At 35.1% G+C, this 19,944-nt stretch overlaps 4 protein-coding genes and 2 long non-coding RNA genes across 7 annotated transcripts; 3 read left to right on the top strand and 3 right to left on the bottom strand.

The window, feature by feature from the left end:
• The first annotated feature begins 104 nt into the window (after positions 1-104).
• Positions 105-1,731, top strand: LOC142545508 (uncharacterized protein At5g39865-like). Its single transcript, XM_075652734.1, has one exon. The coding sequence runs from the start codon at positions 447-449 to the stop codon at positions 1,602-1,604; it is 1,158 nt and encodes a 385-aa protein (XP_075508849.1). The 5' UTR covers positions 105-446; the 3' UTR covers positions 1,605-1,731.
• A 1,100-nt stretch (positions 1,732-2,831) lies between these two features.
• Positions 2,832-5,604, top strand: LOC142545506 (uncharacterized). The gene is made up of 3 exons (XM_075652733.1): positions 2,832-3,142; positions 4,134-4,398; positions 5,066-5,604. The coding sequence occupies exons 1-3, from the start codon at positions 2,890-2,892 to the stop codon at positions 5,298-5,300; spliced, it is 753 nt and encodes a 250-aa protein (XP_075508848.1). The 5' UTR covers positions 2,832-2,889; the 3' UTR covers positions 5,301-5,604.
• A 590-nt stretch (positions 5,605-6,194) lies between these two features.
• Positions 6,195-7,011, bottom strand: LOC142545507 (uncharacterized). Its single transcript, XR_012820292.1, has 3 exons — positions 6,883-7,011; positions 6,711-6,804; positions 6,195-6,516 (listed from the first exon to the last, which is right to left on the bottom strand). It is a non-coding gene; the product is annotated as an uncharacterized LOC142545507 (long non-coding RNA).
• A 1,403-nt stretch (positions 7,012-8,414) lies between these two features.
• Positions 8,415-12,637, bottom strand: LOC142545505 (putative methyltransferase PMT7). 2 transcript variants are annotated; one of them, XM_075652731.1, is made up of 7 exons: positions 12,171-12,637; positions 11,276-11,684; positions 10,609-10,898; positions 10,006-10,377; positions 9,470-9,716; positions 9,251-9,389; positions 8,415-9,050 (listed from the first exon to the last, which is right to left on the bottom strand). In XM_075652731.1, exons 1-7 carry the CDS (start codon positions 12,370-12,372, stop codon positions 8,889-8,891), a joined length of 1,821 nt encoding a protein of 606 aa, XP_075508846.1. In that variant the 5' UTR covers positions 12,373-12,637; the 3' UTR covers positions 8,415-8,888. The 2 variants fall into 2 exon arrangements, with proteins under 2 accessions (XP_075508846.1, XP_075508847.1); XM_075652732.1 differs by lacking the exon at positions 12,171-12,637 and adding an exon at positions 11,804-12,121.
• Positions 12,638-14,774: 2,137 nt separating this feature from the next.
• LOC142544570 (uncharacterized) lies at positions 14,775-17,003 on the top strand. The gene is made up of 3 exons (XR_012820061.1): positions 14,775-15,483; positions 15,610-15,809; positions 16,313-17,003. It is a non-coding gene; the product is annotated as an uncharacterized LOC142544570 (long non-coding RNA).
• Positions 17,004-18,890: 1,887 nt separating this feature from the next.
• Positions 18,891-19,779, bottom strand: LOC142545504 (putative calcium-binding protein CML35). The gene has a single exon (XM_075652729.1). It carries the CDS (start codon positions 19,679-19,681, stop codon positions 19,034-19,036), a length of 648 nt encoding a protein of 215 aa, XP_075508844.1. The 5' UTR covers positions 19,682-19,779; the 3' UTR covers positions 18,891-19,033.
• Between the last annotated feature and the right edge of the window lie 165 nt (positions 19,780-19,944).

Here is a 19,944-nt window from a genome sequence, read left to right as displayed (position 1 = left end):
GTAATTTCAATTCAAATATTCAAGCTTCACCATGAGAATTTTTTTAAAAAAAAGAGTTGATTTTTTTTATGCCATTTAAGTGAAACCCAGCCTACGTATAACAGAGTTACTGTACTATAATAATTGGTGTTTTTGCCCACACCATATTCATCATCTTTCCTTTCAAGCCAGGTTACTTTCCTCGCTTGTAATCCACCGCACAGATGCATTAAATACCCTTGTTTCCTTCCCAACTTCTGTCCTCTACTAACAATGCCATTTTCTACAGAACCTCCCAATCCATATCTGTTAGTTCCTGTCAGAGGTTGGTCGTCCAGGAAACAAGAAAAGTGACGAAGAAACCCAATCATTGTACTTCTCAGAAAAGGGAGATAGATCCACTTCATTTTCTCTTTTTTTTGTGGGTTTGATTTGTTTGTTGATTTTGGAACCTCTCGATAATCCTCATGGGGTGCTCTGCTTCTCGTTCTTGTAATTTCATCACTCAACAGCAAAATCCCACCTCAAATTCGTCATCTTCGTGTTCAAATTCACAGTTCCACTCCCCTTGTTACTCGTTTTCTGATCCTTCAACTACTCCGGTTTCAAGAACCATTTCCATTGCTGCCCCTCTAATACACCACCCGCCATCAAGGAAAGGGGACTCACACCACTTTGTTTCCCTCACTTCTACTACTTATGGTTACCTTGGGCTAACGGAGCCCCAAAACACTGGTTTTAGCGGGCAAGATTTAGCAAAATCGAAGGCCCAGATGAAAAAGATTCGAGATTTTGGTGAATCTGAGGACCTTTGTTCCCCAGACTCAGTTGTAAACACGTGGGAGCTCATGGAAGGGCTAGATGACGATGAGTTTAATTTCCAGATAGTGGACTCCCATAAAAGAGAGTTGGATGCGAGTGAGATGGTGAAGTCTTATGATTTTGTGGAGAATGAGGAATCTAAGCCTTTGTGGAAGCATTTGTCTGAGGAATCTTTGCTTGCAAAATTGGACTTCAACGTGGTGTCGAGTTACCGAAAGGCATTGGTGACTAAACAACATGGATATGAAAGGTTTAAAGACGTTTCAAGTCGACGCCAAAAGGTCGAGTCTTTGGAGTCAAATGATTCATGTTCTTTGGTGTCTGTTGGTGATGATTCTAGTCATTTGGTTGAAGCTGATGATCGGATTGTATTGTATTATACTAGTTTGAGGGGAATTAGGAAAACTTATGAGGATTGTTGCTCGGTACGAGTGATTCTTAGGAGTTTTAGAGTGTGTGTAGATGAGAGGGACATCTCAATGGATCAGTCATATAGGATGGAGTTGCAGGGCGCGTTGAAAGGGAAGACACCGAGTTTGCCACAAGTATTTATCAAGGGGAAGCACATTGGCAGTGTGGAGGAGATCAAGCTCCTTAATGAGACAGGGGAACTGGCCAATCTTTTGGAAGGTTTCCCTCTAATGGACTTGGGATTTGTATGCAAGAATTGTGGGGATGCAAGGTTTTTTCCGTGCAAGAATTGTAACGGGAGTCGTAAGGTTTATGAAGAAGAAGGGACATTGAGAAGGTGCACTGATTGCAACGAGAACGGATTGGTTCGGTGTTCTGGTTGTTGCCGTTGAGTAGATTGTATGTTGATCTCAATGCAAGTATAATGGTACTCTTACCTAATTGTGTAGGGTTTTTGTTTATATGTAATTTATTCAAATGCTTGGATTGTTCCAGTACTATGTCACCTAAATTTTATTAGCCCTTGGTGTAAATATGCTGGTTTTATATTGTAAACCTCATCCCCGATCCCAAATTCCTATGCAGTCAGTCGTTCAAGCTATACATCATCCGGCTCCCTTCTCTGTGGATGAAAATATAGCGGTGGAAATCAGACTTCTTTGCTTTAAGATTCAGCATTGCCCACGAACAGCGAGCGAATCAAGTCGTCCATATTTTGTCTTGAAGGTGTTTGTTTGCACTCTAGATTTTGGGGATGCAACCCTGTTGTAATAAAAGTTAATAATAATAATAGAACTGTATGTACTCAGGTTCCAATGGAATCGAATTATACAAAAACAAATAACCTGAATATTTTTTGAGAAAACAAATTGAACTAATTGAAATTTTCATCAAAATCAATAAGATCAACTTGTACTAAAAATTGGTTATTTTGGTACATAAACGAAACAAGTTTACTATGCGAATATTTGTGAATCCTTTTCTCTACGATCTTTGCCTTAGCTTGCTAGAATCTTAGCATAGGGCATGCATTTTCTGTGCTAATGAGTTCGAAAACTAAATTACATGATGATGTATAAACAATCTAATGTTATGTTGAACTAAAACCGAATATTTATCGATGACATGACAAAAAATATACGGTATCTCATGTAAATTAGGGGACAAGAAATATATAATCTTCGGCGGATTTTCGATAGATATGAAATGATGTCAAATTTAATACTCAACTGAAAATAGCTTGTTGTATATTATATATCATTTTACACGTCCTTACCGTACTAATAATCGTTTTTTTAATCCATCGATTGTATCTCATAAACAACTTATATTATTTCTTTTGTTTGAAGAAATACTTTTATAATATTTCTTTTCTAAGGGTTGGGTGACTTGGGTTCTTCCAACTTTTAGCTAGAAGGATGGAAAATAGCTTTTTTAAAAAATTTAAAATTATTTTATAATCTGATATGTATATATATTTTTTTGAATTATATTTTGTGTGTTGCATATAGTTTCATATGATTATTAATACATATAGCCATGCATGTAGCATTATAGTTTTCGTGGGGGAGGAAAATATAATTATAAATTTTTTGAGGGGGTTCGTATTTTTCTCTGATATTTTCCTGGCTTGTACGTTGTGAAACACATTCCAGAGTCTACCATAAGCGCTACCAAATGGCGGGTTCTTCAGCATCAAAGGATTTCTCAGTTGTCGTTTTAGCCTCGGATCTCGGCGTAGACGCCCGACCCTTTCTATCTCCACCGGAATCGGTGGAGGCCGAGGAGGAGAACTGGCACGACTGCCCTTCTCTTTTAACCCCATCCGATGATTTCTCTGACCTCGACGCCCTCCAATTCTTTCGTCTGGAAAGTGGCTCCGATAAATCCGGATACCCTATTTTACGCATTGTTGGAAAGTATTTTCCGGGTAATTTTTTCCTCTTACTTGTAAACGACTTATCTTTGTAATTTGCTACCTATTCTTGAAAGAACTTGATGTAAGAGTAACAGAAATGCTTGCTGTTTCTTTTTGTCTCTGTTAGCATGATAATATGGTTCATTATTTGGTTAAATTTACAATATTCTACCGGGCTCTCGGACAAAAAAAGTTTTTTTTTTTTTTTTGTGCTTTTGGGAAACTATGAATGAAATTATGTTAGTACTGGTTTTAAAGATGATACAATTGAAGTGGAGATTGCAATAGATAGTTTTCTTAAATTTTAAATATAATTTAGTTTTTTGAGATTATTAGCAGTTGGAGATAGTGTTTTCATACTTTTATAGAAAATTTAGCAGTCACATATACAAGGATGGTAGAGATTAAACTGGTATCAAAGTCTCCAATTCATTTACTTCTGATTTTGTTATTGCATCGCTTTTGTTAATAGTGCGGCTGAACATGTGATCATTGCTGGAGGTCGGAAATAGAATTATTTGTAGATTTGATAATGGTTTTTCTTAGTTGTAAAGATCGCTAATTTGTCTTGGAAGTGGGTTTTATATTTTAGTTCAAGGGTAATGTAGAGTTGAATTGACTTAGGTGTAAAACAAAACTCTGTTGTAGTACAATTGGAATGAGAAGATCATTGATAAGAAGACCACCCCCAAAAAAAAAAGAAAAAAAAAAGAAAAAGAAGTATTGATCTCGATTAAATCCCTTCCTATTTAATATTTCAGTTGGTAACTTGGTTTTGGCCTGTTTTTGCAGAACATGTTACGAAATATTTGTACCACTAAAATAAAAGACCTAAATTTCTAATTGTTAATTGATGGCTCTGTTTTGAGTCTTAGTCTTCTCATTGTAACGTATTTGTAGAATTGGACTAACGTTCAATTTTGTGCATAAAAAAGAATGTTGTGAGCTCATGGTTCACTGTTTGCATGTGAACTGTACATTAATTGTCTTTATATGCGTTCAGCTCTCGTGATCCCTGGAGAGAGGCTGAAGAAATATGTGTTTCACAAAATTTTAACTGAAATACCAGATGGGCCATTTTGCATTGTATACATCCATAGTACAGCGCAGAAGGATGACAATTCCCCTGGCATTACAATCCTAAGGTGGATCTATGAAGAACTACCCAATGATTATAAAGACAAACTTCAGGTTGTGTACTTTATTCATCCCGGGCTTCGGTCAAGACTTGTCTTTGCTACACTTGGGAGATTCCTTTTAAGCGGAGGGTTAGTTGTTTTTCTCATGTTTTTTCACGAGAAATATCAACATTGTGTACCGATATGTTATGTTCCTCGGTGAAAGTAAATTCTCTCATCAGCCACCCCTCCCATGGATTGAAAAGATAAATCAGTGTTTTGCATATACAAATTGCACGCCTTTGAATGGTGAGCATCCACTCATCGTGGCCAGTTGTTCAACCTAGCTATGGCTTTACATAAAAAGTTTTTGGCTATTTGTATCAAAACAATTGCTGTTTGTTCAGATGATTGCATCATCTTGTGTCATATTTATTGACCCTAAAAAAACTGACCAAATACTCAATTCTAACGCTTAGCAATTTCTTAATGGATCTTATCACAGATTATATGTCAAACTTGGCATGTAGCCCTTAATCGTTAAGAATGACTAACAAGAGAATAAACTGTAATTGCTGAAAATTGACGTGAGAAGTTTAATGTTTATGGTTGCATCTATGCAAGGATCCCTGATGTGTCTGGGATGTCCAAATTCTCCAATTGTGGCTTTTACATCTTCCATGCTGCTCTTCAGCTTTGAGTTTTCTCAATCATTCTATGTCTTCTGAATGTCTATTTTAATATCTATGTAACAAGTCCTTGGAATCTAAAATTGAGAATGGATAGTTTATGCTAACCTTTTCCCCTCTTGTTATAGTTTATATTGGAAAATCAAATACATCAGTAGGCTTCAATATCTCTGGCAAGATATAAAGAAGGGAGATGTAGAGATTCCAGAATTTGTTCAAGAGCATGACAACATTCTGGAGCACAGGCCCCTTACAGATTATGGGATTGAACCTGATCCCTTTCATTTGACCGAGGTACCTTCAACTGCCTATTCATTTGGAAGATATGAATCAGGATGGTCATCTCGAGAATACATGTCCTAGTTTGGTCATGGTTCACTGTACACAGTATAATGGTGTGGCGTGCTATAAGTAATGACCATTTGCACATATCCGCTGTAAGCAAATACTTCTCTCAGAGGGCTGTGATGGTGTTAAGTATAGATTATCTCATCTATAACGGCATCTTATGTGGTGTTTTTCTGGAACAAAATGGATTTCCTATGGGATTAGCTGCTTGAATCAGGATTCAGGTCTAAATCATGTTTTTCCTTTGACATTGCCTGTACTCTTAAGTAAATTCAGCATGACTGATAATTTTAATAGAATCAAGATAATGTTGTAAAGATACCATTTGTTGAAAATCATGTTCCAGGGTTATTCAGAATGAGAAGAAACTAAACTTGGTTTTTTAATTACGTAAATAATAGACTAACTCACCAGTAACATGTTTAAGTTGCGTTTATATAAACTGTAACTGCAGTTACTGTTCAGTGTCTTCTTTTGTGGCACGACGATTAAAACGTGGCTACCGGTTTATTTTTTAATTAAAAAGATTGAGTTGCATCTTTACTAACAACCATAACTCTTTATACATGATACACATCTGGAGTGAAAAGTTGATACCTGAATGAAAGTTTCGTTTTCAATTCACGTAAGTTGCAGGATCAATTATTGGAAGGAGATTGTTTTGTCTGTAAGCAGCATTTGCATAATTTATCTAATGTGATTGTTTACGTGGCATAATAATTAAGAGTAGTGTTTAGTTAGTTGTGAGGTTTAGAAAATTATAGTTGTAACAATAGTAACTTTTGGTACAATGATTTACACTTGGTCCAACATTTGCATGTTTTTTTTATCGGGGTTCATATGAGCTTTAATGAATGACATTTTTTGTCATTATGTGTACTGATAACATAATATATACTGGGAAACCAATGTCAAAAACTCTTCTACTAGTTTTTGATAAGTTGCAGCTGAGTGAGGAATGAGAATATATTGTCAAAAAAAGAGCTCTATGTAACGATATCTATAGCTAGGGAGTACCCAAGATATCTGTATACATAATTGCATGGCTCTAAAAACAAAATCACCAAACAAAGTAATACTGATAAGAGCATACTTCTGAAAGACAGCAGCGGCCAGGTGCAAAGTGAGTAAAACAACGTCGATTAATTTAACAGGTACTTATGTCCCTTATATCTCAATGTTCAATCAGAAGCATACTTCACACATCCAGCAGCAACATAACGCGAAGAGGCTGAACAAAAAGAGGAGGGTCACTCAGAGTTAGCCAGTGGCTTCAAGCACACGTTGCTTTTTGGTAAGGTTTGTTAGACTGAATATAGAAATGATTGAAATTTGCAATTGGATGTCTTATCAAAACTTCGACATATAATGGGAAGGATAATTTCTTTAAAGTAGTTTGATATGAATATGAGTTAAGGTCTTTACCATCCCTCGATGAATCCCTTGTCTCCTTTGGCTTTTGTTCGTGACCAGCACTTCATCTTCTTCTTACATGCTGGACGATTTTCCTCCGGATAACCTTCAGGCAAAAGTTTCAGTAATATCAGTTAATTTAACAGAAGTACTGTGCTTTTGTCTGTACGTGTGAGAGAGAGACCTGGAGGAGGAGGTTGTGTTGCTTGGTTCTGCATTTTGGTAGAGGAATAGACTAAGTTTCAATGTACGTGGGATTTTAAGAACACCGTATATATATAACATCTAAACTATGCGTAAAAATTCTACTTTTTAATTACATACTTATCTTATAAAATTAGAAAATAAAAGCCTTTGATCACACCAAACCTATTTCCTTTTTTTTTAATAATAAAATCCATCTTGAGATTTTCTTCAAGTAAATATGTTTTGACAATCTTAAATGACGGTACAAACCAAGTGTTTTTTTTATTTTTTTTAGATTATGAGGGAGATGGATGCCATAATTAAGGTGGTGTTGCATTTTGGTTGGTTCGATTGACGTTACACGGTCGATCTCAGGATGTACTGAATGATAATAACCATATCGAGTTAAATCATTCAGAAAGAAAAATTGAAAAGCTCAAGTTTGAAAGCATTTGTGCAAACTAGCAAGCTTTCCCACTTCATTTTATGGAAAAGTAAAGAATCCTTAAATCGTGTATATCATCGAATGGCAACAATTGGGGTCTCAAGATTTTAATTTTATATTGTCCAGATACGATTAGATTTCGCGGTCTCTTGGTCTAGTAGCATAATACTCTCCCGACTATGGAAGAGGCTAGAGGTTCGACCTCAGACAAGAAAAATCATCTCCCCAATTGTAATAATAATAATAATAATAATAATAATAATAAAAGAACGGAACTGTTAGATATATGTTAGAATTCGAGTTAATTGATTTTTAATTAAACAATAATAATTCAGAATATATGATATAATGATTTTTCAGTTGTTGGATTCCTTGCTTGGTGAAGATTGAAGAATAAAAGGCATCAGGTACTTCATCACAGCGCCAAAGTCAATAGAATAAATGGAAAGCACTTTTGATGGGAATTTTCTTTAGTTCAAAGAATATATTCTGAATTTCTATAAATAAATTTGTCTTGACAAAACACATTATTAAAAGAACGAGAGGTGTGAATGAATTTTCCGTGAAATATTTTTATAATTAACAATTCAACTCTTTCGAATGACACATTCTATCAAATATTATATCATGAGTTAATGATTTTTATTTCATCAAAATAAATTTAGAAATATTAATATATCCACATGCATGCATGTATGTATGTATGTATGTATGTATAAATGATATATATTAAAAACGAAATAAAATAAAATCAAGCAAGCCATGGTTTTACTTTTGAATAGCTCTTAGGATTTTACAAGAGAGAGGTGCTAGACTGACTGCTAGTGATATTTAGTTCTCTCATAAATATAAACATATTAAAATTGTGCATTATGGAAAACAACATTCCAAAATGATAGGTTACATAAATTAAACACAACATCTTTCACCAAGGGAAGAAAAACCATCTTGACAATTTTTTTAGAAAATATTACATGTTCAAATTCAAACTCTAATTTGCGCCGTACCAAACATTAACAATAGTTAGTATTTCAAGCTTCAATCAAACTCGAGCTACTTCAATGAATTGCAAGCTACAGATCAAATGTAAAATCATGAGAGATATTCTCTTCGGTCCTTTTGCACCCCTAGGCATGAGCTTCAAGGCATCATGCCATAAATATAAGATTTTACAGATACAGAAAAGAGTTATAAAGCAACAACACTTCACAGCATACTATTTCTCATTTGCCAATAACCAGTTGATGTCCAAGGAAAAAATTGTATCCTACATCTCAGTTCGACTGCGACAAAAAAACATATATGCACTCCTTCCGAGATTATGATGAAATGTTTATAAACCAATCGGAACTCAGTTAAGCATATACAGTTTCGTCGTTAAGCATGAGTAACCAAACAATTTAGAAGCACTCACAATTGCTGTCTTCTGACAGCTCCATTGGGATGTTTGACGGACTGTGATGGAAGAAAGTCCTATTTACCTCGTGATACAAGAAGTGCAAACCGATTAGTTTACATCTAGAAGCACTTGCAGAAATATGGCTTCCCATATTCATGCATCAAAGGATTGCCCAGAACTTCTTCCGGCAAAATAAGACTTGTTCCATTTTCTTCTCATCATTTTCCAGAGTATGCAGTTGAGTATCCCAAAGAAACTTTGGAGCAAGATCTGCGATCTTTGTCATAATACTTGCATCTTCACCTCTAATAATTGCATAACCCTGAACAGCAAGATTCATGAAACTCAAGATACTTGCTTACAAACTTAGTCGTAAAATTTGGCTACATTTCTCAACATTAAGGCTTCCTTATATGATTTATATAATTGGAAAGTGCAGAACATTAAATATAAGTCAAGATTACTGGTAAACAACTTTATCAAGAAAGCACGCATAAAAGTGATAATATCAGCAATACACACCTGAGGTCGCAACATACGATCCATCTCCAGCATTATGTCCTCGAGTAAGCAACCTTCTTCACGGTTCTTGTAATGAGATAGAAGATTGTTGGCATGTATCAGATCATATGAACGTGGGTATGTTGAGAATGGTTCGCACCTGTTGGTACCGAAGGAAATCTTGATATAGTATTACACTAATTGGCATGAACAACTTACAAGTTAAACTCTACAACATACCAGTCGTGGAAAGCACCAATTAAACCCCTGTCATAAATGGCAGATAAGGTATTGTTGGCGCTTATAGGAACTACATTCATAATCCAAACAGGCCATGTTTTCAAGGCAACTGCAAATCCACCGAGGAAAGCATTCATGTCCATGACGTTGCGTACATCTTTCTCTTCAGCATCCATCAATCTCCAGTAATGCCGAATTTGGTCCTGCCAGTAGATTGTATCTACCAAAAACTTTTCTCGATTGATACCTGCATCGAACACATCGACCGAGGTAGGCTAATTTTTTTTCCTTATTAAGCTCAAATTGGAACTGTGTTAGAAAATCAAAGTTATAATTATGCGAGAAAAGTTGAAACACGGCATTCAGAGGTGTCGATGAAGAGAATTTCAAAATTTTTCTTAGAATCTGTCATGATGTGATTGATATAATGTTTGAGAACTAATTATCACCGTTATTATAAATTATAATATCATCACGGCATATTTCAATCATGCATATTCCATTCCAAACTGGTTTTTTTACAAAGGTGAATGTACCTAGCTTGCTGAGGGTTCCAGAAAACTCTGAGAGACGCTGAGGCATAGGAGGGAGTTTCTGGGAAACACGTTCAGCTATACAGTTCCTCAATGGTGCTTTCCACGAGGGCTTTTCATCATCAAGGTGATTGCATACATTGATAATTTTTTGCTGCGCATTTTTCTGTATGCATGAGTTGTCCTCTGGCTTAATCCAGATTGCTGTCTGCACTTTCCGAGCAATGAGTTTCCAGCACATAGCAGAAGTCAGATTCATCACCTTATCCCAAATCAATGGATATTCTTTATCAGTTTTGTAAGCAGGAGGAGCTGAGTAGACAAAATATCCATTTGATCTCAATAGACGATCCACTTCTTTGATCAGAATGCCTTCTGCAATCATAAGTGAAAAGTGCTATGTATTATTCTACTTCAATATAGTTGGAGTATTCTCCTCAGATGAAAGTATATCCCGTAAGGCTTTAGCATACTAAACATAAATAACCTCAATAGGTAAGGTCTACGAACTCAAAATAGTGAAAATATGGCAGGAACTGTTTAAAATCGATACTTTCCAACAGAGACCTCTCAATAAATCTAAACGATACATACGAAAAGGCTTACCATTCTCATGCCAGTCAACACGACATCTGGAACAATGGACCATCTCAAAGGTGTTACTGGGATATGGTAACATTTTGGTGGACAAAGAAGAAATCATAGCACCAATTCCTCGTTCTAGAGCAAATTGAATTTGATTTTCATGACCATCTTTGGGAGCAAAAGACATAGTTTGAATGTTCAAGGGAAGAAGGTAAGCTGAGAAGCTAGCTACTCCACAACCAACATCTAAAATTTGAAACACACCAGCAGAAAGGAGGTTTCCATTGTCATTTGTAGTCATATTTCCCAATCTGAAAAAATAAAAGGATTATTGATTAATCAATACCTGAATAGCACAAGGGTAAACATCACAGTCTTCAGTGAGTTCTTGGGACTTAAAAGATGCCGATAAACCTATCTTTTAACAATCAAAATCTTCTAATTTGATCACTTGCAACAATTCACAGATGTAGCCGAAAATTCAAATACGTAAAAAAAATACCCTCGGTTCCATTCAAGAAAAAGAATGAACCTTCAGACCAATGTATGCACATATGTAGACACATAAATACCTATTTCTAGAGATACACACGTACAAACACATATACATATAAGTGTGCGAATATTACTCTGTGTGTGTGGACGTGTGTATCTATATAGAGTCAGAACAAGTTGAAATTAGAAGTACCTCTCAATGTATTCAGAAGCTCCATTCTTGAAATGAGTACCCCCGCCAGGAAACCACCACAATTGACCCTTCTCATGCACCCAATTTTGCCCTCCTTTCACCTCAGCAAGATGTGTATGATTCACATTGCTTCGCCAGACATAGTCCCTGCTAGAAGGCCACCTGATCGGTATCTTATAGTCAGCTGGTGGTGGCACCAAACAAAATAAGCGCCTTCTGAGTGGAGGGCAATGCCTCTCTAGCTCCTCCTTTCTGGAAAGATCTAACTTCGGCAGTAACTCTTTGATGTAAGAAATGTCGTGGCAAGGAATATACTCATCGTATTTTGAAGGACAAATGTTCATTCCTGTTACTGGAATCCTTAGCGGTACTGTACGGTATGTAAGACTAACTTTATTTGTAAACACGCCTGCAAGTATCAAATTGCAGAAACACTCAGAAATACATACATTTGAAGCATTAGTTGGTCACGAGAATACAGGTTGAATATTAAGTATAGGGAAAGTACATATATTTTTTAAACATTACAAGTTAAATTTGATATTTTCCCCTCAATTTTGGGTTGACTAGCTGGATCACATGATTGGTAGATCAAAGCTCGAACTCAAAAACTCAACCGGGCTCGATTTGTTGGAGACCAATAAATCAGAAATACCATATATCACATACAATTTTCAACATTTCTCCCATTAATTATGTCAGTCCAAGGCGCTACGAATGATGGAGCAAGCCACCAAGCTCTACAAAGTCGAATTTCAGATACCACATAGTGAGCTTAATCTCACGCCGGTTAAGAATCCAAGAATCCATTTTCTAACAAATAGAAACTCTGCTGTTATATCAAATAACTAGGAGTAATTAGTTAATTCATCAATATCAAATACTAATGCACTACCAGAGTTAACCGTATCATTGGAGATGAACACAGACGCTTCGTTCTGTTGCACGGCTGGCTGTTCAAATGGTACATAGGGAGACGAGGAGCTGTTTCCGAAGAGTGTCCCGACGTAGAAAGAAGCAGCCATTGTTAAAAGGATAAGCATTATGCGCTGACCCGTCTTCCAATCAAAGGCTCCCACGTTGAAAAATCCCACCATTTTTCCTACCTCGATAATCACTCCGGCATCGATATGTGGGCGCTAATCAGTTGAAGAGGGCTTGAATTCGAATGACATTGTTGTACGGAGGCAGATCGAGAGATCTCACACAAACCCAACCCAAGGTGCGTGAAATGCGTGAGACAGAGGAGGAGGAGGAGTACTGGCAATCTTGGCGGAGAAAGCTATGGCGTCGGTGGATCCATTGGAAGGAACCAGAGAGATGCTGCTGCACAGAAGAGGCATAAAAAGACGAAATTTAAATCACATAAATTATTTGTTTGTCTATAAAAAAAATTAAATTTAGACTTACAAAATGAAAATCAAGTTTCTTATATTCGTCAAAAATGTACAAAATATGAAAAAGTTAAGAGAAAATCCAAAATAATATCAGGGTTTTAATAAATATAACAAAACTCCATGCAAAATTTTCTCTGTTTCAAATCAATATTGGCTAAGTAGTTTTTAAATATTAACACAAGAGTCAAACAACAAACATTATATATTCTCTGCAATTAATGATAATCATCATGCAGACTAATCTACGGAACGGATCCCAAAGCAAGGTATTAATGCATCAACTCCTAGTATACTTTGATGGATCCATTTGTGTGTGTGTATATATATATATATATATTATTAATAACTTATTTATTTTTAATTTATTAAATAATGAATATCCGTCATAATAAGAAATAATTTTAATTATTTATTAGATTTTAGCATTTTTATTGTATAATTAATAAAATTCAAAAATAATTTAATTTTAAACTAATATAAACCGAATTGGGTCCCTCAGATTTCAAGTCCGAGACTAGAGGGGTCCAATTTGAGTTTGACAAAATCTGTCCAGACCTAGCCAATTCGAGGGAGATTTAGATGATTAAACGGGTCTATAAGTAGGGTGGAACGAGCCCAATGATTGAGTAAACCCATCTCGAACCTGTCCTCGTCCACTGTTATACTAGTTATTTTGCACAGCGTGTATAAAGTTTTTTTTATTATTGATTGGCTAAAGTGAAATTAGACTAAATTATGAAGGGATTAAATTGATATTTGAATTGTTAAAATAAAAAAATAAAAATAAAAGTGTGTTGAAATTTAAAAAAAAAAAACAAAAATTAATATTAGTATCTTATAAGGTTAAAGTTGGAAGAAAAAATTGGTTTGTCCTAGGTGGTTACTATCATGTCCTCAACTTTAATAAAATAGAATAGATATTATTAATAATTCATATATATTTTTATTATATTAATAACAAATATTCTAATCAATAATTTTAGTTCATAATTTTATATAATTGAGTAAATTGTATTATATTATGATATGTTTATATGAAAATATGTAATTATGATTTTTTATGATTTGAATATAAATTAATAGATTTTAAATTATTATAATTTTTTTTAAAAAAATTAAAAATTATATAGCGGAGGCAATCCAAATTGGACCCATTGGTTTTTGAGCGGACGTGACTGGTCTAGAAATGAGATGAGACAGATCTCGAATTTGGTCAAATCGTTCCAGACCTATCTTATTGTCATTTTTCAACACGAGTTTTCTAAATAACACAATCAAAAATAAATAAATAAATTTAACGACCAAACAATTAGAATAAAATTTAACATATAAAAGATCAAGAAAATCGAACCAAGTATATTCGCATCTTCCCCTCCCCCATTGTAATTTTTTTAAAAAAAATTGAATGGAAGAGAAAAAAAAGAGAGAAATTCGATACCCTAAAAAGAAAGAGTGAAACAAAAAGTTCAAAAATATAAAATATAAATAATTATAATTTTTCAAAAAAAATTACAAATAACCTTTAGAGGAGTGCTCAGGTGAGAAAAGACTTAAAAAAAATTAAAAAACAATTTAATTTACCTAATTAAAAATTATTTTTTACAATTTTATTATTTGTTAGTGTTTTTTTTATTTTTGAAACCGAAGCGAAAATGGAAATTTCCATAAAAACAAATTGGAATGAACCAAAAATGGTGTAAACCAAAACGTAAATTCGAAATTTATTGTTACAATTGATTATTTGGATTTTCATAAAAACTCATGAAATATCACAATTTAATTTTGTGATACCAATTTTTTTTATCATTCTCAGTTATTTTTTTTTACTGTAAGCACAGCCATTTGGTTTGGATAAACAGTAGATGCGCGTTCGAAAAATCCTGTCTAGAAGGATTCTTGATTATTAGAATCATGTAGTTCTAGATTTCACATCTGAAATGCCGTGGAATCTAACCCATTCCGGCATCGTACATTTCAGTTTGTTTCACCCTGGGCGCCCACTTCATGTAAAAAAAAAAAAAATTGACTCGAAAAAATCCGAAGCAGTTGGATCGACTATTGCGGACATTGCCAGCAGGGGTAGGGTCGAGTAAACGGTAGATTTCAACCCGAAGACTCCCTTTTTCCTTACTTTATGCCAGACAAATGATTATGATTCCAGTGGACGTACCGTTTGGTGGATAAGTGGTTTTAACTGTCCACTATATCCCGTGAGAATGACTAATTCTTGCTTGGCATTTTTCAGATTTTTTTGCAGATCTGCATTTTGTTGAAAAATATGATGAAAACCTAGTGTGCCAGCTAGCTTTTACGGACCTTATGTCATCATGCAGAAATTCCAGATCATTTTCCACGGGAATTCGATCCCCAAGGAGAAGCAGATGCGGTATTTATCGGTGCCGGCGTGGTGGCAAAAGCGGTGGCGCGTGAGCTTGCCATGAGACACGGCAGAGAAGTTGTAGTGATAGAGTCCGCTCCCACTTTTGGGACATGTACAAGCTCTCGGAACAGTGAAGTTGTTCACTCTGGGATTTACTATCCTCGAAATTCACTAAAGGTTCTTGCATTCTTGAATACCGTTGAATTGTTTGCAGAAGACAACTGCTTGTAAAGAGCATGAAATTCCCCATCTGCGAATTGGCAAGCTTATTGTTGCTACCGGCTTGTCAGGAATTCCCAAGATGAACTTGTTGATGACTCGAGGAGTTGAAATGGAGTCCAAGGGCTAAGGATGATGGAAGGTCAAAAGGCTACAACAATGAAACCAGAATTACAGTGTGTGAAAGCCTTATCATCACCCATTTCTGGTTAGTTTATAGCCATTCGTTTATGCTATAATTATTGGTATGCATCTTATCTTGTATTATTCATTTAACTGGGTCTCACACAGATAAAAAACCTTATCATCGTTAGATATATTATGTCTATTTAGGGGAGAAGCTGAAACCCATTGCGCAATCTTCACATTCGCGAGAGCAAGTCCCTTAAAAGCTGGGACAAAAAATCTAGTCCAAAGACGGATCTCATTCTCATTCCCAAGCTTGTCGTGAACTGTGCTGGCCTTAGTGCCTTGGCTCTTTGTAAGAGAATGCAAGGCATAAACGAAGGAACCACTACCAGACCCTACTTTGCTCGTGGTTGCTATTTCACACTAGTAAACATTAAAACTTCCCAGTTTCAACATCTGATCTGTCCCATCCCAGACGATGGTGGCCTTGTGTGCATGTTATAATTGCAAGCATTCTTGACTTAATATTGTTCATTGTTAAGTATTTACTATATCTAAATAAAGCCTAAAGACAGAGAAGGAAAGAAAATGTATTTTATGTTTTATGTTAGACTTTTGAATTCGGGCAATTTTGCACGTGGACCCATAAAAGACACAAATACTACAAAATGAATTGTCTGGGGGTGTTAATTAGCATCTTATACATAACACAGGTTCCACATGCAACACCTTTGAAAAGGTTCGGTTGAACATCTGATAAATACTTCCATGATAAAAAATTAGAGTAGCACAGATAAAGGGCCCATAAAATAGTCATTTTTTTGTTGCATTCCAGTAAATAATATTACTTTTGATCATTTTTGAGTTGATGGCCGGGAATCCTACATAAGTATTCACCCGTGTTGGCTGCAGGGAGAGGAGATTCATCGTATACCAGGCCTCATTAACCTTCTTGGTATGGAATCACCTGGGCTCACTTCAAGTATGGCCATTGCAGACCATATTGCTGCCACTTTATCAAAATAAATCTTTTCTCTCACACGGAGGAGACAACCGACAGTTTGAGAGGCGTTTGCGTAGGACCGAAATGAGGTATATCCAATCACACCCTTTTCACCAATGTTGCTTCTAAATTGAACGTATGGAGATTTTGGATTTTCTTGTAAGGAAAATGGCATCAAAGTTGAAATTATCATGACATCGATGAATATTTTTTCGATTTACTTGTGAGCTAGAAGTAGAAGATAAAGATGATTATTTCTTATCATAGTCATCGGACATCAAAACCGGTGTTTGGAATCTAATGTGAGCCGGGTATAGCTTGTTTATTTGAAAATTATAATTTGTCATGTCCACATAGTATTGGAGGACGAAGTGGATAACCAACCGGAGGAGCGGATGCCACATTTCATATCAGAGTCGTGATTATGTATTTGATTTCTACACGTCAGCGACGATGCAATTCCTTAATATTCAGACACTCGACATGCCAACTACGCGATGGGCATCATGTCGTAACTTTTATACCATAATTCATTCGCACGTCTTTCAACTCCATCAATATTTCAAGCACGTTAGACGCAACAGGCCACGTTTTTTTGTAAAGATAAGTTCAACGAACCTTAGTGCAACATTCTTTTTGAACTTTTAGCATTCAAAATAATGCATCGAAATTTAAGAACGAAGTTTTGTACTTGTCCGTAGAAGCTAAAGTCTCTTTGAAACTTCGACGAAATTACACTATATTGCGCAAGTCCGCCGTCCCATAACTTTGGTGCAAGTCAGAGTAAAAATACGTGAACCATTAATACATAAAGTAATGCCATGCCGCCACCACGCGGAGACCGAGACCCTTCGAACTCCAGTTGGGCAATCTAAAGAAAGACATTCTATCTGAGCGAAATATAAAATCGTTTGAAATTCAACTATAACAAAATTTTCAAATTAATTTTAATATCTTATTTTACTAAATAATATTAATTTATAGTAATGTAATATAATTATAGTTATGAAACATAAAAACGACAGATTTATTTCCAATATCTTATTTTATTAAAAAAATATGTGATTATAGTAATAAAATATTGAAACTAAAAACGTACGATACATTGAACATTAAAAATCCTTAATGCAATTGATTGTTTATTATCTTCTAGTTAAATACATGTGATTTGTTCACAATTTACGTTTGCAAACTAACTAATCAATTTTGTGAAATAGATCTTCAACTCGATCGACTCATAAAAAATTTTATATGAAAAGTATTATTTTTCATTGGAGTTATGGATTAAGTTGACATGTCTCGTAAATAAAAAGATTTATGAAATTGTCTCATACATAACTTAATATAATTGATGACAAATTTAATCTATTTGATGACCTTTTTTATAACTATATCTTATATTTACTGTTTTGTAAAATTTGATTCTATTAAAGTAACTATTTTGACATGACATCATCCCAAAAAAATTTGGATTTTATCCCGACTTTTATTTAAATAAATTTTTTATATACTTTTTAACGCATTTAACATATCTTATCCATCTCTATTTATATTTCTCTCAAAAAATTTCTTATATTTGACAAATTAGTTTTCAATGTATTTTTATCATCGTTTAAAACAATTACATTTTAAAAAAATATTTTAAAACTAAACATATATTGTACATAAACAAATAAACATATATTATATATGCAATGTGTGACATATCCATGGTATAAATATATTATGAAAGACCAATACTAATGGGTAATATTTTATGATACGATATCATGAATTTGAGTAGACTTTTTTTGAGACAGTCTCACGAATCTTTATATATGAGACGGGTCAATTCTACCGATATTCACAATAAAAAGTAATATTCTTAGTATAAAAAGTAATATTTTTTTCATGGATGATCCAAATAAGAGATTTGTCTCACAAAATACGACCCGTGAGACCGTTTCACACAAGATTGTGCCTACAAATTTTTATTCATACAATTAAAAAATGTAGTTAGATGTTTGGGACAATATATATGATCAAAAATAGTAACTCATATGAGAAAAAACTCCGCACATGGTTCCGAGATCTTTTATGAACAAGAGAGACCGTAAGTAATCTAGTGTTGTGGTTTTTCATCATCAAAATATGGTTTTTTTTATGTTCATTTTATTTGTATTTTTTAGAAAAAATAAAACAAAAAATAATGTTCTTAATATACAAAATATATTTTTTAATTGATAGAACATCTATCAATTGTTTTTATAAGAATGTCTGAAATTTTTTTTAATAGATATCTTATGAAACGATCTCACGAATTTTTATCTGTGAGATGAGTCAATCTTATCGATATTCACAATAAAAAACAATATTTTTAGCATAAAAAATAATATTTTTTCATACATAACCCAAATAAATAAAAGATCTGTCTCACAAATACGACTCGTGATATCATCTTACACAAGTTTTTGCTTTTTTTTAATCAACTATTTCAAGAACTAATCCTTTAATTCCAATTCCAACAAACCAAAAATTTCCAATAATAAAAATAAAATACTTTGAATTTTCATGATCATCGAAACAAGCAAACAATAAGTTGGTCCTTTCCATTTTGCTAATTTTTTTGACAAAACGAAGAAAAATTGAGTTCATCTTTGCTGCTCCATCATACGGCTGAAATCCTCGAAGCACACAAATCCGTCCCCATTCCGGTCCACATCTGCGATCATTCGCCGGCAGTCCTCCACCGTGCACCGCGCGTCGCCGATTATTTCGAAGACCTTGTAAAGCTCCTCCGCCGATATCTTCCCATTCCCATCGGAGTCGAAGAAGGCGAATACCTCCCTCAGCTCCCAGTCGCAAGCCGGCTTCGCAAAAGCCGAGCCGATGGCGTAGAACTCCTCCAGAGAGATGCACCCGTCCCCATCTCTATCCACCTCGCTCAGCATCATGTTCAGCTCCTCGTCGCTCGGTGGCTCGGCCCCCAGACGGCTGAGCAAGGCCTCCAGCTGCTCCTTCCTGACCTTCCCTTCGCGGCCTCTGTCCATCATCTCGAACGCCTGTTTGAGCTCAAAGAAAACATCAGGTTCGCTGGATCGGATATCCGAGGACGATGATGGGATAACGCTAGTCGGTGTGGATAACCCTTGGGGCTTCTTGAATGATCCATCGTCGGAGCACGACGAAGACGTCGTATGAGATCCGAAGGATGACGGGTCCGTTTCGGATCTGGAAACGGAGCGAGATTGCTTGCGTTTCTTAAAAATCTTGGTGGGGATGATCCTGGCGAGTTTCATGGCGGAAACTGGAACAGGAGACAACAAAAGTCGCACGGCGTTGTGATTTGGAGAAAGGAAGAGGAAAATGCAGGGTTTAAATGCATGGGGAAGCAAGAGTGAGTGAGCTTCCACGAAATTTCCTAGAGAGAGATGAAAAAGGCGGGCAGTTGAGATAGTCTCGTTTCCTCATAAAAATAGTTTATTGTTAAGCAGGTTTGAATTTTATTCCATATTTTTAAAAAATAATAATTAATTTTGATTGTGTTAATTTTAAATATTTT

The sequence above is a fragment of the Primulina tabacum genome, chromosome 5 (assembly GCF_025594145.1).
Source record: "Primulina tabacum isolate GXHZ01 chromosome 5, ASM2559414v2, whole genome shotgun sequence".
In the NCBI taxonomy this organism is placed as follows: domain Eukaryota; kingdom Viridiplantae; phylum Streptophyta; class Magnoliopsida; order Lamiales; family Gesneriaceae; genus Primulina; species Primulina tabacum.
This window is presented reverse-complemented; position numbering and strand designations above follow the sequence as displayed.

What these genes read in the sequence shown, in the direction of transcription:
- LOC142545505 (XM_075652731.1), bottom strand. Translation starts at nt 12,372, where the DNA reads ATGGTGGGATTTTTCAACGTGGGAGCCTTTGATTGGAAGACGGGTCAG. An exon ending in CAATGATACGGTTAACTCTG is followed by an intron (nt 11,685 to 12,170) that starts GTAGTGCATTAG and finishes TGATACTTGCAG; the next exon opens with GCGTGTTTACAAATAAAGTT. An exon ending in ATCGTATGTTGCGACCTCAG is followed by an intron (nt 9,051 to 9,250) that starts GTGTGTATTGCT and finishes CTTGCTGTTCAG; the next exon opens with GGTTATGCAATTATTAGAGG.
- LOC142545504 (XM_075652729.1), bottom strand. Translation starts at nt 19,681, where the DNA reads ATGAAACTCGCCAGGATCATCCCCACCAAGATTTTTAAGAAACGCAAG.
- LOC142545506 (XM_075652733.1), top strand. Translation starts at nt 2,890, where the DNA reads ATGGCGGGTTCTTCAGCATCAAAGGATTTCTCAGTTGTCGTTTTAGCC. An exon ending in TGTTGGAAAGTATTTTCCGG is followed by an intron (nt 3,143 to 4,133) that starts GTAATTTTTTCC and finishes ATATGCGTTCAG; the next exon opens with CTCTCGTGATCCCTGGAGAG. An exon ending in AGATTCCTTTTAAGCGGAGG is followed by an intron (nt 4,399 to 5,065) that starts GTTAGTTGTTTT and finishes CTCTTGTTATAG; the next exon opens with TTTATATTGGAAAATCAAAT.
- LOC142545508 (XM_075652734.1), top strand. Translation starts at nt 447, where the DNA reads ATGGGGTGCTCTGCTTCTCGTTCTTGTAATTTCATCACTCAACAGCAA.